The following is a 19,125-nucleotide window of genomic DNA, read 5'->3' on the forward strand; positions in this document are numbered from 1 at the left end:
GGTTGGAGATTCCCAGATGAAGCCAAGGTGTGAATCTAGGCTGGCTGCTGCTATTGCTGGGCCTAGGGCTCACTGAGGCTTGCTGTTGCTTATTGGAGAGGATTTAGGAAGTTGTGCAGCATGAGCCAAGACCGTTACTCACATGGAAAAGCAGCTTGGGTGGGGCCATAAGCTGGGTGGCGCAGAGACTCTGGGAATCACCAAGGTGGATCAGTATTAGCCAGGTTGCTGGAGTCTCAGATATGGCACCGGCTTGCTGGCTCTGTGAGGGGGGTTAGAAAAGGACCATGACCTCTGTTTGCCTTGATGCCAGCCACTTCAGTTCCTCCCTTTAAAATATCACTAGTGTCTGTCAAGTGCTGCCCCAGTGCTGGAGCTCAGAGGGAGTGAGTCTGAGTAGGTGAGTCTGTGTGTGGGTTCTTCAAGAGGCACTGCTTGGGGCTTCAGTAGTTTCTTCCACTGACTCAATCCCTGCTGTTTTTTGCAGCAAGAAGTTCTGGGGACTTATCTTTCTGGCACTGGAACCCTGGGCCAGGGGACTGGTTTAGGCTGGGGTTCCTCAATCCTGAGATTTCTCTCCTGAATTTTCATCCACTACATGTGTGTGTGGGACCAGCCCGTTCCTTATCTGTGTCCCTTCTACCGGTCTGGATGGATGTGGTTTCTTTAATTCAGTAGTTGTCAGACTTCCATTCAACTTGGTATCTGAAGGTTCTGAGGGATGGTTGTTCTATATTTTAGTTGTAATTTTGATGAGGTTGTGCAGAGAGGTTGTGAGCCATGTCTGCCTATGCCACCATCTTGACCTGAAGTGAGGTCAAGTTTCTGTAGATTTTTGCTATACACATTCTAGGAATGTTTTTGCATTACCTATGAAGTAGATTGGAAATTATTCTTGAACTTGACAGTGTTATTCTTCAATAAATGATTTTAAAATCTTGGCATAGTACAATATGAAAGTGTTTACCTTTATGCAGCCTGATTAGAATAATAACTGAGGAGGAAATAGGCATAAATAAAAGTGATGTTTCTGCAAATGGAATATTTCAGATGTTATTTTCAAACTCCTTTGCAGTATGAAAAACCTCGACCCAAGAAACATTCTTAAAACTCTTTATTTTTTCAAAAGCAAAAAAATTGTCTTCCTCTGCTATTAAAATTTTTTAAGAAATCCATAAATATTGACATCTTAACAGCAATATCCTTCTAAATAACCAGAAATGCTATAATTATGAGTACTATTGCTTAGGATTTTGATATAGAAGAAGATCTACCTTCTCCTGGCCTCAATTATCTTGAAACTAACACAAAAACTAGTTGATTATAATTTTTTAATAATGATGACTGAATCTTCACCTTAAGGATATAACAATTTATAATATCAATGTATTCTCATTTTTCCAGACCAGTGCAATTTATTAGAGCAATTTAAAATAATTCCTTAATTTTTGTAGCATCCAAATTTTTCTTGAATGCTCTGCTGCAACATATTGGTAGTATTTACTTGAAAGAAAATTCTTTTAAATGACTCTCATTATTCCTTTCATTTCCATTATGAAATCTGAAAGGTGCTCTCAGCAAGGAGGAGAAGATTTTGTGAACGACTTGTGGTGTGTCTGGTTCAGTAACATACTAAGCAATCACTTCTTTTCCTGTGCATTGCTCCCATCACTATGTAAGATCTTTCTTCTTTGCTTACCGCTAGCGCTCCTAAATCACAGAAGTTCACTTAGTCCTCAGGGCACGTGCGCACTATCAGCAGCCTAGAATTCACCCTCTCCTCTGAATTCGCTAACATCAACTAAGCTACCTGTAGGACTCTTTAATATAGCAAATCCAGCCTGAAAATTCCCCAAGTCCTGAGCTTTTTTTGTTTACAGAAAGGGAAGGGGGGGGAGAGAGAGAGAGAGAGAGAGACGTCAATGTGCTTTGCCTCTTGCACGCCCCCTACTGCAGACCTGACCCACAACCCAGGCATGTGCCCTGACTGGGAATCCAACCTGTGATCCTTTGGTTCGCAGGCTGGTACTCAGTCCACTGAGGCACACCAGTCAAGGCAAGTCCTGAACGTTTTGGGGACATTATTTAACTACTTTGTCGATTATAGTATTGAATTTACTTAGGCTAAAGGATGCCTGTTTGTTTTATAACAACTAAAGCTACTTTGCATTATTGTTCTTCAAGTATTATTAAATGTATTGTTATTTAAGGGATACTTTGGGTCATTAGGTAGCTATGTAATTTGGTTAGTTAATCAACCATTTATTGTTTGACTCATTTTTTAAAAAAGACTGAACTATTACATTTAATAACATACCAAGCTGGGATTCAAGCATTACCTTCCATAGGGTGATTTGCTTCTGACTTGAGACATATTACATAAAATCTACACTATATTTGATGGAAATTTTTTATATTTCATGTGGAAAAATTAATTTTAAACACAAAACTTGATCCTTAAATTAGATTTTCAATAATTCAACTCAAAATAACAACTTAGTTTTAATAATTTTGTTACAAAATAACTATAAAATGAATATGAATGCTAAATTGCTCACTATATTTATATTTGTCCTATAATTAACAAGGCCAAAACAATCCTAGCTGTGTATCATTTGGACAATTATTTTGAGCATTCGTGGCATTTAAAGAACCTTGCCTTTGTCCTCCTGGTGCGCAGCAGTGTGGTATAGAGGTAAGGGTGTGGTGGTGTCGTTCAGAAGCCCTGGCCCCGTGCCTGTTAGCTGGGCTTGGGGCAAGTCGTTTAATCTCTGTAGACCTCAGCTTGCTTATCCCTCAGCTGTGGACACTAGATCAGAAGAGGTGATCCCTAAGAACCCTCTCAATGTCTGTATCCCTAGAATCAGAGAAACTCTTCACAAAATGACCTTGGACTTCCCTCTGTGGCCTTTCCTCACTTTTCTCCAGATCCTCTTTGTTTCATCTGGCATTTATTGAACATCTTTCCTTCTTGGCATCCTTCATATTTAGTAATCGATGCTTCGAAAACGTGTTCCAGTGCTGTTTCTCCAAGTTGCCCAGACCCCTTTTGACCCTGCCACTTCAGTTTACAGATCCCTTTCGGCCCTGTACACAAGCCTTTAAATAGGCAATTCTTCCCGTTCCAAAAGATGTTTTTTAGACACTCTAAAACTTGATTAAATGTATTTAAAATTTTAAACTTACTAGCTTCCCAAATAAAATCCTATTGTCTTATTTTGAATTTAAGTTTAAACTCAGAGACTGTTTCTTCCTCTATTCCGTTCCCCTCTACACTTGGCACTGCGCTGATTGCTGACATCATCTCTCTTCACCTAAAACCCACTGTTCCTGTTCTTATTTTGCCTTTGAAATCTTGTCGCTTCAGGATCACAGAACTTAACAGACAAATCGAATGGACACAAGTGGAAGTAAAAGTGATCATTTAAAAGCCTGATAAGAAATGCTACATCGCCTTACTTCAGAGAAGGACTCACACATTGAGGGGTGGTAGAATATGGCATCTTTTGTGTTCCTGCGCATCCTGAATTTTACTTCAAAAATATTCTTTCCCTTGCTTTATAAATAAATGATCCAGTTCTCTTCACTCAATGGATATTGAGTGGCTCCTCTGTGCCAGGCCTATGCTGAGGAACAGAAATACAATAGTTTACAAAATGGAAATAGTCCACTGCCATTAGCTTTGTGTACCATATCCAAAACTGTTGGATTCAAAGCAGCTGTTGGAGCTTAATCAGGCTTTCATTTTTTATTCAACAGATATTAATCCGATTTTCTGCCAAGTGTCAGGCAGTGCGTTGGTATACATGAGAAGTGTGTTTGAGGGTATCTGTTATAAAATGTTGTGTGTCATTTTCCCTTTAACAATATATCCTTTAAATATGATTATCTACATTCTGTTATAGTGCTCAAAATATATTTCATTGGTGCAAATTTAGAAAACTACAGTGGTACTGTTTTAAACAATAATTCTGTCTTCCCCATGCCAAATTTCTTTTGATGTCCTAGGATGAAACTAATAATTCTGTTTCATCTCATGTGCCTACTATATTCAAGTGGTAATGACTTCCTGAGCTCTGGGTTGGAGACGACCGTGAAGCCCCATGAGCACGGGGGATTGAGTTGGGGAGAGAATCAGGAAGGCAAGGAGTAGTGACAGTCATCTCGGATATCTGCTGTCTCTTCCCTGGGCTTTTGTGTTCATCCTTACGTTCATTTATTTCACTCTCATCACATACATAGTATCTTCACAAACTCCTTTTCTGTCCATATGTCTGGTTTACAAAACTCCATCACTGTTCTCAACTGTGACTGTTTCACCAATGTCTTAGCCACATGAAATAAGCCTGATCCTAACGTGACTGTTAGTAAGTCCGAAATTGTAATAGTTTTCACTGTAGACACACTGCAATGAACAGCCAGTAATGGGTAAATTCATTTACTTACTGGTACAAAGTATTCATTTGTCCTGAAGGTTTTTCCATAGCTGGCCATTAATTCTGAAATATTTTCTAATTAAATTAAGTGTAAAAAGAATATGAAATTTTAATTCTAATAATTCACATATAATTTCACATATTTTTCAAAATTCTTTCACGTATTGAATCTCATTTTATCCTGATGGGAATACTGACTTAGGTTAGTTTACTTCAATACCACTAACCTCAATGAACAGATGGAGAGAGCACGGCCAGGCAGGTGAAAGGACTTACGGAGATCCCTTCATGACATAATCAAACACCAAGGTTTATAAAACGCCCACTGCTCATTGAAGCCTTTGTGTTAACACTCTGGAGACTTGAAATGGTAAACTTCAAATCAGATTTTGGTAAGATTAAATACATGCTTTTATAGCTAATTTAAATAGTTTTTTAAAATGTATTCTACGTATTTTCCTGGTTTTGACACTTCTTTAGCCTCAGTTCGGCACTCATACAACCATCAGTTTTAGCCCGGCAGAAGACATAAGGCATCATGTAGGTACTCAGCACACACAAACCACTTGCCTAGATTCAGCCTCTCCTCTTCAGGTCATGAGTCTTTGACCCCTCCTCGCTATTTAGTCTCACAGCCTGGGCTTCCCCCTCAGGGGGCCTTCCAGACCTTGACCCCAATGACTAGAATGCAGATAGAGTCCTCCCTGCCCTTCTGGCACAGCCTTGTCATAGCACCTGCCCTGCAGTGCAGCCATCAAAAAATGTCACTCTAGTTAGATAATTCAGAGGATAAAACTACAGTACTTCATTTGCAAGTAAGTTCAGTTAATAATTAAAAATCAACAAGAGAATGTTTTCCCTCCACTCTTACAAACCAGAGGTAAATGATCACTTAATAAGTTGGAAGTGGGCTTTTTCAAAAACCAGTTGGAAAGGGATGTTCTGAGTTTTTATCACATTGACTCAAGAACCCACATATTTTTCACATTATTATACTGCGATTATAGCTGTTAACCATGAAGATTCCAGAGCATGGAAGTATTCTCATTCACACACAAAACCTAATCGTGCTCACTACATTATATTTATTCAAGATGCAATCAGATTCTATTTCAATAGGGTTAAATAGAGCATTGTAGTTAGAGCTCTGTTGACTAGGAAACTCCATGAAATAAAATGACCTTGTCCCTGGCCTTCCCAGTTAACCATGGTTTAGTAGTATCATGACGGAGGCATTGGCAGGCTGAACTCTAAATTCTTATATGCTGATTGAATTCTTATATGCTGATTGAATTTTTTGTTTGCATATTTTTGTGGCCATAAAAATTTCATATTGGCTTAACCTGCACAAATTCTCACATAGTTACAGATACAGAAAGATCAATATGCCTAAGATTATCAAAAAAGAGCTTAATAGAAGTTCCACATTTGCTTTTTGCTATGACAGGAATAAAACAACAATAATTTTGATCCGTTTCCTTCACCCTCTTAAGCGACAGCAATGATTTTGGCTGTATTGTTAGGTGCGGTGTTTCCCCTACCCCCAGTTATCAGCCAGTCTCAGTGGCCCTAGTACAGAATAGTAAAGAACACAGACTTGAATGTCATCTAGTCCCGGGTTCAAATCCAAATTCTGTCACTTATTGTGAAATTGGAGTCAAATTATACAACTTTATGAATTATTGTGAGAGTTTATTCAATCAGCATGCAGTTGGTTAATCATTAATGATTCACTGTGTGCTGGGCAATCATCTGAGTCCAGAGGATGGATCAATAACAAAACAGATAGGGTTCACAGAACCCACAGTCAACCAGAATTCTGTTAAAGACACTTAAATGTCTTAAGATACATGGAGATGTTAGGAAAGTTTCTGTCACATAATAAGCATTTAATAAATTAAATGACATCATTATTCTTTGCAACCAGTAAAACGGACCCATTCCCTAGAAAGTATAGCAAAATTGACACGAAATTGGAAGAGAGCCTCCTTTCACCAGGAGAATGCTCAGGCACAGCAGTGGCCAGGGGGGTGGGCTAGTTACCATCTTTTGAAACTGTTTTCAGCTGAATATGAAAGCGCACAACTGTGTAGGCAGGCATTTCTCAGGAAACAAAACACTGACTTTATAAAAGAAAAAGTCATAAATAATTACACTTCATCGAAATCAAATTTTTCTGCTCATCAAAAGACACCACTAAGAAAAATGAATAAGCTGTCCACAGACTGAAAAATATTGAAGCATATTTTATTGCTGGAGAAACTCAGAACTGCTTTGTTTTCTCTTCTTAAAAGATATAATGAATCAGTTTGCCTAATTTGGGGACCACTGCCCCTACTAGTAAAAGGATTCCACTCACCAGTTTCCTTGTATTGGTGTAGGTATTTTCTTGTCCAGATCTCCCATCAAATTTGGGTGTTTCTTTTTTTGCTTGCAGGAGTCTTTGGAGTAATGTAACACCTGCAGTTTGTAACATAGGAAAAGATTTAAAATATGTGATCTGTTCAAAATCATTTAACAAGTCATTTCAGAGCATGAACTAGCCCTTATTAAGTGGTCCTGCCACTGCCCAATGTCTATTACCGTATTTTGCAGTGTATAATATGCAATTTTTTGCCCAAATTTTTTAGGGAAAAATAGGAATTATATATAGGTCATACTAATTCTGTATCTATATAAATGTTTTTAATTCTTTTATTTATGCTTATGTGTTAAAAGTGTAACTCTAGAAAGCAATAACAACATCTGTATACAAAATAATACCCTAGAACTTTTTTAATTGAATTAAGAAATTAAAAGATTTTTTCCTGAAATTTTGGGCCAAAACCATGGGTGCACATTATACACAGGAGCACATTCTACATGGCGAAGTAGGTTCTTTGCTCCCAAACCAGTGGGAGATAGTATCTGAGATTCATTCAAAATATTTTTCTTAACCAGAAGAGTTTTTTCACCTGATTATTTTAAAGTTGTAAACATGATTACCAAATTATGTTTGTGGTTCCTTTTGACTCTAAAGAAATATCACTCTGAAGAAATTACCTTTCTGATAATTGGTTTCAGGATAGTAAAGGGGCCGTTAGGGTTGAGGCCCAGTTGCTATGGTAAAGATGCTCTTGCAGACCATCATCTTGAGACTGAGCTTTTCCTCATTTCACAGAGTCTTGGACTGTATTTTTTCTGCCTTCTTCCACTTGGTGTTCTGTTTTCCTTTGGTGTTTACGAACCTTTAAAACTCATTGTCTCAGATATGTTTACATGAAACATCTCTCAGCTATCCATTCTAGGAATTACCCAAGTTTTTATTGTTCACTCTAAAGACCCAAATGATGTCCTTTAATATCATTACTTGGTTTTTAAAAGGAAAATTATATAGTTAAAAATATAGGTTATCTCATATCAATTTTTTGCTGTTTTACAATTATGTCAATTTATAGTTATGTGATTTCTGTGTCACAGTAGCAGTCGCAGCTGTAATGATGTGTGGCTTAAGTGTTTCAGAGAAATGCTTTTTTTTTTTACTCATTAAGGGTGTGCCTGTGCTTTTTCTTTTCAATCATACTGAATTTTTAATGTGCAATAAGAAGACAGTGTGTGAGGTAGGAAATGGCAATTTGAGGGAAATGAAAGCATTCATTCATTTATGCAACAAATACTTAACTGAGTTTTCTCCCACAGGCCAGGCATTATGCTAGGGAAATTGCTTACTTTTTCTTTTTTCCCCTCAAATTTCGGGTGGAGATGATGATGGTTAGTAAAATTCTATATTTAAAATGGCTTTGTATGTAATGTGGATGGGTTTATGACAGCATAAACCTTTGGTGAGTTTGAATTAGAATTAGGAAAAGAAAAAATTGGAGAAACAATTATCTGACTTTTGATTACAGTCTCAATTTTGCCCATGAATACTTGTCATTATTTGTAGATAAGTTCTACTCAGGATATTACTCTTTTCTCCTCAGTACCAGTAGCATTTTTTTTTACTTATTTATTTCTAGACTTGTCAGATAATGTGATAAGGTTATTTCTGTAGAAAATTGGGAACTCCTGAGACATTTTGACTCTGCACGTGACCTCTTTAAAGCAGATGAACATGTGGCCCCTTAGATATGAAATGATGAGGTAATCATAAATGAGGCCCCAATCACTGGCATTTAAAGTGCTTTTAAAGTGTGGTATACCCTATAGATTCTTGATCTATACACCCAGAAGCATAAGGTAAAATTTTGTTTCCTTGGCATCTAAATGTTTCAAGTTAATCAGTCTTCTTTCAGTACTACTTACTTCACCAGCATCTACTCCTCCTTGGAGAACAAAGAGAAAAGGATGGAGGCCATGCTGCCATGCTCACTTTTAAGGAGCATTTGAGACAAGTTTCTATTGATTTTAAGCCTTTATACACTAGCATTTTCACAATGACAAATCTGACTTGGAAAACCTTTTCTGTCCTAGGGTAATTTTTCAACATAAGATGGTATATCTTTTCTTAGAACTGGTACATTTAGTATGTCCGAAAAAGGATTTGTCTTCTTTTTACATCAGTAAAAACAAACAAACAAAATGACTCTGTTTTAGTTCAGTGCCCTGGTATAAATTCCATGTCCTCTGCACGTCGTTAGGCATGGACTCCATTCTCGGATGTGTTGCTCTCTCGGGGACAGTGTGCAGAAATAAGTTTTTAAATGCAAAAAACAGAAATGCCATCCAACCTCTGATACCTCTGATGCTTCAGCAAGAATGTCATGTTGAGCAGTAATGCTTAACATTTTTATTAAGGTACAATTTACATAAAATGAAATTATTATACTATTCAGTTAGTTTTGATAAATATCAAGACAGAATATTTTTCTCACCCTGGAAAATTCCCATAACCTTCCCAGTCAACACCTCCACAGACTCCCCCTACATTCTGACTTCCAAAAGCCATTGCTGATCTGATTTCTGCTGCCACACATTAGTTAGTTTTGTCTATTCTGGAATTTCATATAAATTAACATGTATTTTTTGCATTTTGCCTTATTCACTCAGCCTAATAGTTTTTTTCAAGTTCTTTTTATGTATGTATGTATGTATGTATTTTTATTGTTCAAGAGTACAGTCGTCTCCATTTTCCCACCTCCAATTCCTCTGACCCACCTACCCCTACCTCAGCCTAATAGTTTTAAGATAATCCATGTTGTTCAGTTTATCCGTAAATAGTTCCTTTTTATTGATGATACTTTTTTAAAACAAGCAAGAAAAAAGCAGATCTTCACTGAATAGCTTAATTGACACATACTACTATTAAAGTCATGGCAGAAACCTGTAGTTATAATGGAGGGGACAAAATATCCTCAAGTATTAATGTTAAATGACAATAGTCCTAAAATTCAAACAACTCTCCCACCCTAATTAATGTTATATGCATCAAGAGGTACTCTTTGGGGAGACTCTAAATTATTCTATTAAAAACAGAATATTAGGTAAGCGCACTTTAACAGTTGCAATGGCCACAGAACTATTCTTGTTTCTTCACTTTTATTTCTGCTTTGACCTTTGAAAGTGAAAAATAATTTCAAGTGAGGACATACTTTATGTGATATCTCTATTATCAAAACATGCTGGAAGGAATACTTTATTTTTTAATATGATGCTATCTCAATAGTTTTATGCACTCTTAAAATCATACAACCTTGACCTTATGAACTCAATATTATTATTAGACACTCATTTTGATTCATAATTCATATAAACAAAAGAAGAATAGATACAAAGAAAGCAACATCCAGACTGTATCTTTGCTTTTCTGAAAGTTCTCATTGAATTTACCTAAACTTTGCAATTTTAAGCAAAGATTCATTGAGATTCTAGGGGGTGGCAATAAACTGAAGCAAAGATTATACTGTGATTCTAGTGGGCCATAGGAAATTGTGTGCCAATACATCCAAAGGGTGAATTTGTACTTTCTGCTACTGTCTTTTTCAAGAGAATTCTATTCTTACCAAAAAGGAGTCTGAATTTTGGCATAACTAAACAAAGAGGATCGAGCTGGCCCTTGGTTAGTCCATCCCAATCCTTACCATATCCAACCTTAAGATTCTAAAATAAGGAGCTACAGAGCCACTGAGAGATCCCAGAACACTATGGCATATACCAAAGGCACACACAGCAGGCACTTTCTTAACTTTATGGAGAGTAAACATCTCAGTATTTATACACAATTCAGCAAGGGAAAGAATACCCAGATGTTACTACAATGGTTATATCAGTTCTATGGGAAAAGGCACTCAAATGAAGTAAGAAGTTTTTGCCAGATTCCTGAGAGAATGTTAACAAAGTTTCAGATTATTCCTATTCCCTCAATCCCTCTCATTCACTTTTCTCATTTCTTTTGCCTTCCTGCCTACCACTAAAACCAAATACATCCTCTCCTTCTCCTGTCTCACAGTTATTTTTCCAGGGCCCTAAATTATTTTACCATGATCACATTTCATTCTGATGATTTAAAAAATACTGCATTGAAACATCCCTTTAACATGACTGATTTAGTGTAGAAGTTATCCTAAGTCTTATGTCTTACCAAAAGGCATTTACATTTGAACTACCAAGAGAATCTCCTCAGTGTAATTTAACCTGTAGGAGGACTTACAATTCTACCATACTAAGCTTCAGGGATATGTTCTAAACTATAAAAATGATTAACTGCTTGTAAGCAGCATGCAAGAATTCTGTAAGTAGTTTATTGTTATTTTATTTGTAGTAATTAATTTTAAATAACTGCCGATAATGCTTGTTGCCATGTGGAAAAATGAGGCCATGGCCCTTGTTCCCATCTGAGTATCAGCGGTGATATCAGTTTAATGTTAGAAGGAGATAAGCCTGATTTCCAGATTACACGCTGCTTGAAGGGTTTTGGAAAGTCCCACCTTACCAGAAATTAAAGCTAATAGTAAATCATCTGTTCTCCTAGTATGTATGGTTCTTGCTAATAAAAATGAGATTTCCACATCCTATTTTTGGAATTAATAATGTTTTTGTTGCTTCTCAGTCAAAATGGTCTAGTTAATAGTTCTCTTTTTTTCTGACAGTATAGCAATTTAGAATTTCAAACTTAGTAGCATAATCACTTGTTTTTCCACTGATGTGTTTAAAACCATAACTCTAATTTTTACAAGAAATAATGTTACCTTCCTCTCTTTGAAATTGGAAATGAGGCCTTGAAGGTAAAGCTGGTTCTTCAGGGCACACATTCATGTCAAGTAGAAGGAATAGGAGCAAACTCCAAGCTACTAATTTTGCTGACACTATAAAGCATTAAAATAGTCACATTATACTGATATAATTTAAGTAGATACAGTAGGGATTTAAAAGGCTTTACACGGTATTCTTGCAAAAGAAGAAGTAATAGTGGTTTATAGAAAAACTTTTAATATTCACAGCTGTGAACAACTGTTCAAAAGTTCCAAAACATCAAACTTTTTTAGTTTAACTATCCTTTTTTAATTAAAAATGAAATATACTTTGAATACTGTGCAGATTCCCATCTTAGCACAGAAGGAACCAATTTGCACAATATGGAACTTTAGAACTTGGAGACACTTTTGACATAATCTAGTTTAACCTTAGTATTCACTTTGTTTACTAATCACTATCTTTACAAGGATCCTGCCTTTTCTGCACTAATTTCAAAAAAAATTGAAGAATCACTAGTTCCCAGTTCCTTTTGCTGTATATGTGTATATTCTTTTCATTCCCTTCTGATATTGTCCACATTCGTGCTAATGATTAAAGCTCTGAGAATTATTTCTTTGATTCTTTATGGCTGAGTTAGCTTAAGAAAAGAATAGTCCATCATATGTGGAAGCACAACTTTTAATGTAAATATTGGGCAAGAGGAAGGATGAATAATTCAAATTTTAGAAGTAATTGTAGTAACAGTCAATCATGTCATTGCTACTCTGGGGGACACATACCATGTGGCCTTTGCCATCGTGATTTAGGAGTGAGTAATACTACTCTATTGTATCAGATGAATGAGACTACCCACCCTACAGTGATGGAGAAAGGAGAGTGGGCAAGTACAGCTTTTCATTTGGTGGGAGGTGGTGGAGAGGGGACAGTATGTTCTTTGTTCTGTTGTTTTCAGTCTAATTTCTCACTCAACAGATACTGCATGCAGCATGAGCTAAACACTCTGCTAGGTCTGGATATGCAGCAGACAACAAGATCTAGTCTTTGGCCCCAAGGAGCCTGTGGTACAGACACACAGCATAGGGCGATGCTAGATAACTGCCTACAGGGCAGAGAAGGTACATAAGATCTTTTAAGACCTTGTGTAGCTCCACTACTGCACAAGCAACTTATTAATTTGCTTTCCTCATAGTGATACATTGAGAAATAACTATTAGCATTAGTTGCAGGCCATTTTGGAAATAAATAGTGCTATAGAAGAGCTGAACAATACAAAACAGGATTAAATTTTATTGTAAGAATGGTCCTCATAGGTATGTTTAGTCCGCATGTCATCTCTGTAGAACTGCTACCAGGAAAAAGCTAAATTAAATACAATTGCCTATCTTTTACAAAGAGAGGAAGAGATCTGTACATTCCCAAGAGAGATTGTGGGATCTTGTATTATTTGGGGTATTAGATTAGCTAAATCAGATTAGAATATCACATATAGAGTTTATTTTCCACATGTCTACAGCTTCTGGTAAAAAATCTGTGTTTCAATGTTTATTTGAAGTATTTTATCGAATAATTTTTAAATGCTCTCGCTATCCAAGACTATTACCTGCCAACAAGGGATTACAATTTAATACTCAGAAACTCTAAGAAGGTTTGTTAAATTACATAGAATGCATATGTAGCCTTTCTGTGATTTACCTGTCAGTGTGCTGTGTTTGGGGAAGTTATTATCAATAATTTATCATGCCTAGTCCCTTCCAATTTTACTTGTGTTTTTAAAATTTGTTAATTCTCTAGAAGACTAGGATACAAATTTATATGCCATTCTACACCCTCAGAAGATAAAGAATTTATAAAATTGGACATTTCTTTTCTATCCTTTTATGTAATCATTCTTTATATCCAAGATTGAGATTCTTAAACTCTAGGAAGAGGAAGGGGTTCTCTTTTGATAGTCATTGAATGTTCTATGACAATGAAGTAGTCCAAATTTTAACATTAGCACTTTTGTGTTTTTTTTATTAGCATTTTCACTCTAATTAAATGAGGTACAGCACCACAATGATTAGCTTGTGGTGTAATAGAACACATATGACCCATCATTGAGAATCGTGATCTTATGTTCTCTTTTTTCTCTGAATAATATGATTTTGGGGTGTCTCAGTTTATAATGAGACATGTCTCTAGTTTAACATCAACATACTCAAACAACAAAAATATTTAAAATTTAGCTTTACATACATGCCACTTATTTTAAAAATATATATATATTAACATATTTATTACTCAGTAAAAAGATCTTAATTTTTACTGTCTTTCCCTAACTTAACGAATGTATTAATATGGAGAACTTTTACACACTTGCTAATATTTTATTTATTCTTTACATTGGTGCTTTGGTCTCTAATGTCCTTTTGTTCTTATTATATTGTCTGTATACATTTTCATTTAGCATTTCTATTTACAATAAAGAGATAGAAGCATAAAAATTAATAGCCCATTAATAGCCCAAACATTTTTGATATACTTAATAGAAATGAGCAATTAAGGCTAGAAACCTCAGTGTTTAATACTATTCTCAAGTTTATTACATGTTTTGTAGGTTCCGTGATTAAAGAGAGTATGTATAATTTGTAGTTAGATTAAAACAGGATAACTAAACTAATTGTTTTTAAAGCATATGTCTGTGCATTGCATGGCTGAAACTTACCTAAATTAACTCTCGTGATGTTTTCAGATTTTATGAGAATGCTTTGGCTAGACTTGGATTTGAATCCCATCATGACAAAGATTCTAACAGTTATTTTTAAAAAATACACTATACTATATTTAGAAAGTTAAAATTCATTGTCCTGATTACATATTTGTGCCAACTTAGTGAAATTGTACTGTACTATTATGAAAAAGATAAAACTTTATATATACTTATATTTTGAAAAGTAGAATTGTGTGCATTTAAAATGTGGTAACTTAAAAAAATGTGGTAACTTGTGCACTTTGTTACAGAAATGTGCAATTATAAAAGTTTATGCCATATTTTTTTAATTCCCAGGAATTACTCTTACTAGGCTTTAAATTCAAAACCAAACCCAACTTTAAGACTAGCACTTTTTTGCTACTGATAGTTCCTATTTTTCTAATTATTTGAAAGGTTTAATTTAAACCATTCTTTGCAATGAGTTTCAGCTTTCCTCCTTCATCCTAACCTCAAAAACCTTTAATTTTAGGAACATTTAAATTAATCCAATGGTAATTAGAAGAACACTTTAGGTATCATGGCCATTTAATCTTGTGCCTCACTTTAGTAATTTTCTCTTTTTTTTAAGATTTTATTTATTTATTTTTAGCGGGGGAAGGGAGGGAGAGAGAGAGAGAGAGAGAGAGAGACATCAATGTGTGGTTGCTGGGGGTTATGGCCTGCAACCCAGGAATGTACCCTGACTGGGAATTGAACCTGGGACACTTTGGTTCCCAGCCCGCACGCAATCCACTGAGCTACGCCAGCCAGGTCACTTTAGTAATTTTCTGACAAAATAACTTAAGTTCCTGAAAAATAATATTTAAATATTTTAATTAGTTTGTGGTGGTTATAACAAATTAAGTTGATGTTCATATAGTTATAATTTATCTTAAAATATGAAGCTGCTAAAACAACTGAATGCACAGCTATGCTTAAATACCTTCATATCCTCCAAAGAGAGATGATAAGAAGCAAGAGAATTCTGTATGATTATGGCTGTTATACATACTTCTATGAGGGTACCAGTATTTTACTGTGACACACTCATGGATGGTAGAAGCAAAATGAAAACTAATATAAATGCCTTAACACTAGATGTTGGCATCAATACAGATTATACATAAGCTGTTGCAATAAAAAATAGTATTGTGCTTGTGTTTGAAGAATTTATGTTAGATTTTTAATGGCCTTTTTCATTTGAGGATGCACAATCATTTTAAATGTGAAGACAACAGACTATATAAATGAAAGAAATGATGGCCCCATTTGCCATGGGATTAAAAATTCTGTTGCATTTTTGAGAGGCTTTGGCTGCTGTATATTATGACACAAACTAAATTGTTCAGAAGCAACATGTGAGTCTTATGTACAAACACAGCATTTAGAAATTATACATCTTTTCCTCTCCTCACAGAATGAACTCATAATTTACAATTCAAGTTTTATCTTTTTAAGCTCCTAATTATTAAAATTACCTAATATGCATTAAAAGATTAAATAAAGTAAGTACTACAAAAGAATGCTAATTAATAACATAATCCATATACTACCAAACTTCTGATGTTATAAAGCCTTAAAATATTTTAGGGAAAAATTAATTACCTGGAAATGAAGGCACTTTATTACCTTGAACTAGTTAGTTATTTATCTGTGTAGAATTTGTCTAAAATCCCCTAAAATATCCTTTATTCTTTTACAAATTTATCCTAAATATGTGTTTTTCTAAAGCTTCTTATATAATGTAATAATTCAAACTATTTTCACAGAAAATTGTATTGCATAATATAACCAATGAACAATGAAGAAATAAAACTCGAGTAACAAAAGTGATGGGATAGTGGCAAAACTGTTAGCCTAAGTCTACAATCATTTGAGGTTAAAATGTAAAATTTTAAGGCCTTTTCACTGAACAATTTTAGACAGCTTTTATTTTTTAAATCATATTTTTAATTGCTACTACCTTGTACTGAAGTGTTGGTCCGTCAAAACTATTAAGCCCACTTGTCACAACTCAATTTTGTTGCAGTCAAGTTGGTTTTTTTTTTTATGTAACCCTAAAACATTAAGTATCATTTCTGTGTCTTCTGTGTTCATTAGTCAGCCATGGCTAGTGAATGATCAAATCGAAGTTAGTCATGTGGGTATGCTGCTGCGTGGAGCTCTTTCCTCTGCAGAAAATCACTGTTGATTTATACAACGGATTTGATTTGACAGAGAAAGCAAATAGGTCTTCTTTTTCAAAAGTTACATTTTTGCTCAAGTGAAAACTTACATCTTTCTGACATTTATAGGGATAGGCTAGCTTTTACCCAAGAATATTTTTCCACAGAAGAATATTTCAAAGTGAACCAACTTTGCTTTCTTTTTTTGTTTGGGAGCGGTTCATTTCAGGAAAAATAAATACTTGTCTATAATTTTACTTACCTTTCATTCTTTCTCTGTGGTGGCCACTTTTTCTATCACTAGTTTTACATAAATGTCTTATTAAATGTAAATGCTGCCTCATATACACAGGTACCATTGTGGGAAGGAGTCAAGTTTATTAGAGGTCAGTCTTCTCTTACCAAGAATAGACTAAAGATAAATTCCATGCCAATTATTTGGTTCGTTTCTTTGTTTCTTCTTAAAATAAGATATATTAACCCAAAGGTGTGTTAATGTCACGGCATGAACAATCTTAAATGTAGATCTATTGAGTATTTTGTGATGCTGAGTAACAGACTTTTCTCAGATTTCTGTGATGCTAAATATTTTCCTTAGAAGGTTTTGTTTAATGTTAGATTGTTGTTCTGAAAGATGTTGGTCCTAGTGGGATTTTTCTAAACTGGGAAAACAAATCAATGCATGTATTACAAGTATAGAAATGGTGAATTGTAAACTCAACGTATAGTACTGAATCTATTTTCAAAGATGTTTTGCTGTTAAATATATACATCATAAAACTGCTGCCGTACTGTATTTGAGTACTTTTTTCTAATTGACCCTGTTATCACTATTCCAGAATTAGAAGTTGGGTAGACACATCATTGATTATGTGTCTACATAGATGCTTCAGGGTATATTCTTCTCTTGGTGACTAAAAATATATATTTCCTTGACATCAATGCATTGAGATCTGAATATACCTGCATCTATTCTCATTATACATTTCTTATACAGTAATCTGCTAATATGCCAAAATTGGCCCAGACACAACTTACACAACTTAAAATTGAGTGTTTGTTACATGCTTTCTAACAGAAAGGTTTTCAATGATATTCATTATGGGTTTGTACTGTGAAAATAGTGAAACTCTGTTTAAAATTTCACGTATGCTAAATTTAAATTAATATTTTTTCTTTAGCTCACAAATTACCCTAAATCCAGAGAGAATATCAGCCCTTTTCACTGTTGTCAAATCCAGCATAAGGAACAGCCCTATGACACTACAAAAAGTTGGGGAATAAGGAATGTCTGTTATGTTACACTTCAGAACAAAGGCACTGAGTGAAAGAAATGAACGAAGTTCATCGCAAATGCAAGGCTTCTGTACTTGACATTCCTCCACGGAAGGGAAGACAAGTGTCAACACCACTGACATCCTTTTCAAATTGATGTTACGTGCAATATCTTCCACCACACTGGAGTCTTCTTGACTATATCAGGTTTTTTTCCTTTTGTTTTGTTTTGAATTCATCAAGCCTTTCAGTTCTCAAAAAACCATTTGTCAGCATTGAAATAGACATAAATTTGAAAATACTTTCTTAAGAGATCATGTAACTATATAACTCTGAATTTAAAAATCAAGGAGGAGGGATCATTTCAGTCCACTACCTCTCACACAAAACATGTTTTTAAATCTGTGACTGCTTTAGTGTTAACAGGGTACAAAGTGTTTTTTGTCCTGTATTGTACTTCAAAGGTTCTCATTGATTGGTGATTGTATTGTACTGTATGAAAACAAATCATAAATGGCCTTGTATTGTTTCTAATAGACCATCCCATGTACTCCTTCCATGTTCATGTTGCAGGTTTTTCAGTGATGCATGTCAACAGTTAGGTCCTAAACTCCTGTGGTGCTAACTCTCCCATATCCAATGGTGCTTTGGTGGATGCTAACTGCACACATGCGGATCAAAGCTTGAAGTTCACAACTTCCTCCCCTTCCTCTGTTTATATGAAGTGAAATAAAATCACTTGAATACGTCTCAAAGTATCCCTGACAATCTAATAAACTGGTTTATATGTGTGGTTACTTGGGATTCTTAATTATTTTTCAGAAAGCAGATTTCGGAAAGTAGAAACCAGTTCTACTGGGCCCTCGTGTTATCAACCAAAAGTTGATCTTACCATGTGTTGATTTTGTGATTTCATTTGTGCCCCCAAACCTGTGGTATCTTTGGGAATTTAAATCCAGTTGGCCTGGCTTCTGGAATCAAGTTTGGACCCTACCTATAAAAACTAGACCTGTCAGACCTGGAAATAATTAAGTTGAGAAGAACAAAAATGTGCCGTTAGAGTGCATTTGTTTATTTTAGTACTTTATTGATAATGTTTTATCATCTGGCTGAGCCATGAGATAAATTTGCAAGTATACCTTCAAAACTTTTATTGCAATTAAAATGGCAATGAAAAAGCCATTCGTGTATACTGATACTTAAAGTAAAAATTCCACGCCACCTATAGGGAAATAAGGACAAAAAAGTAAAATCAGAACTTTCCAAGACAAACTGATACCATATATGCCAGAGTGGCATAAACCCATGCAGTGATATTTAGCATCTACACTAAGAATCACACAGC

At 35.1% G+C, this 19,125-nt stretch overlaps 1 protein-coding gene across 1 annotated transcript in view; it reads left to right on the top strand.

Moving 5' to 3' along the window:
* The window catches only part of PURG (purine rich element binding protein G), a 35,650-nt gene extending 17,182 nt beyond the window's left edge, over nt 1-18,468 (top strand). Inside the window, exon 3 of the mRNA XM_045821166.1 lies at nt 17,687-18,468. Coding sequence (XP_045677122.1) covers nt 17,687-17,833 — 147 coding nt within the window. The 3' untranslated portion in view covers nt 17,834-18,468. The remainder of the gene's footprint in view (nt 1-17,686) is intronic.
* The last annotated feature ends 657 nt before the right edge of the window (nt 18,469-19,125 follow it).

Source organism: Phyllostomus hastatus, unplaced genomic scaffold (genome assembly GCF_019186645.2).
Source record: "Phyllostomus hastatus isolate PE091 unplaced genomic scaffold, TTU_PhHast_1.1 phas_scaffold_46, whole genome shotgun sequence".
Lineage (NCBI taxonomy): Eukaryota > Metazoa > Chordata > Mammalia > Chiroptera > Phyllostomidae > Phyllostomus > Phyllostomus hastatus.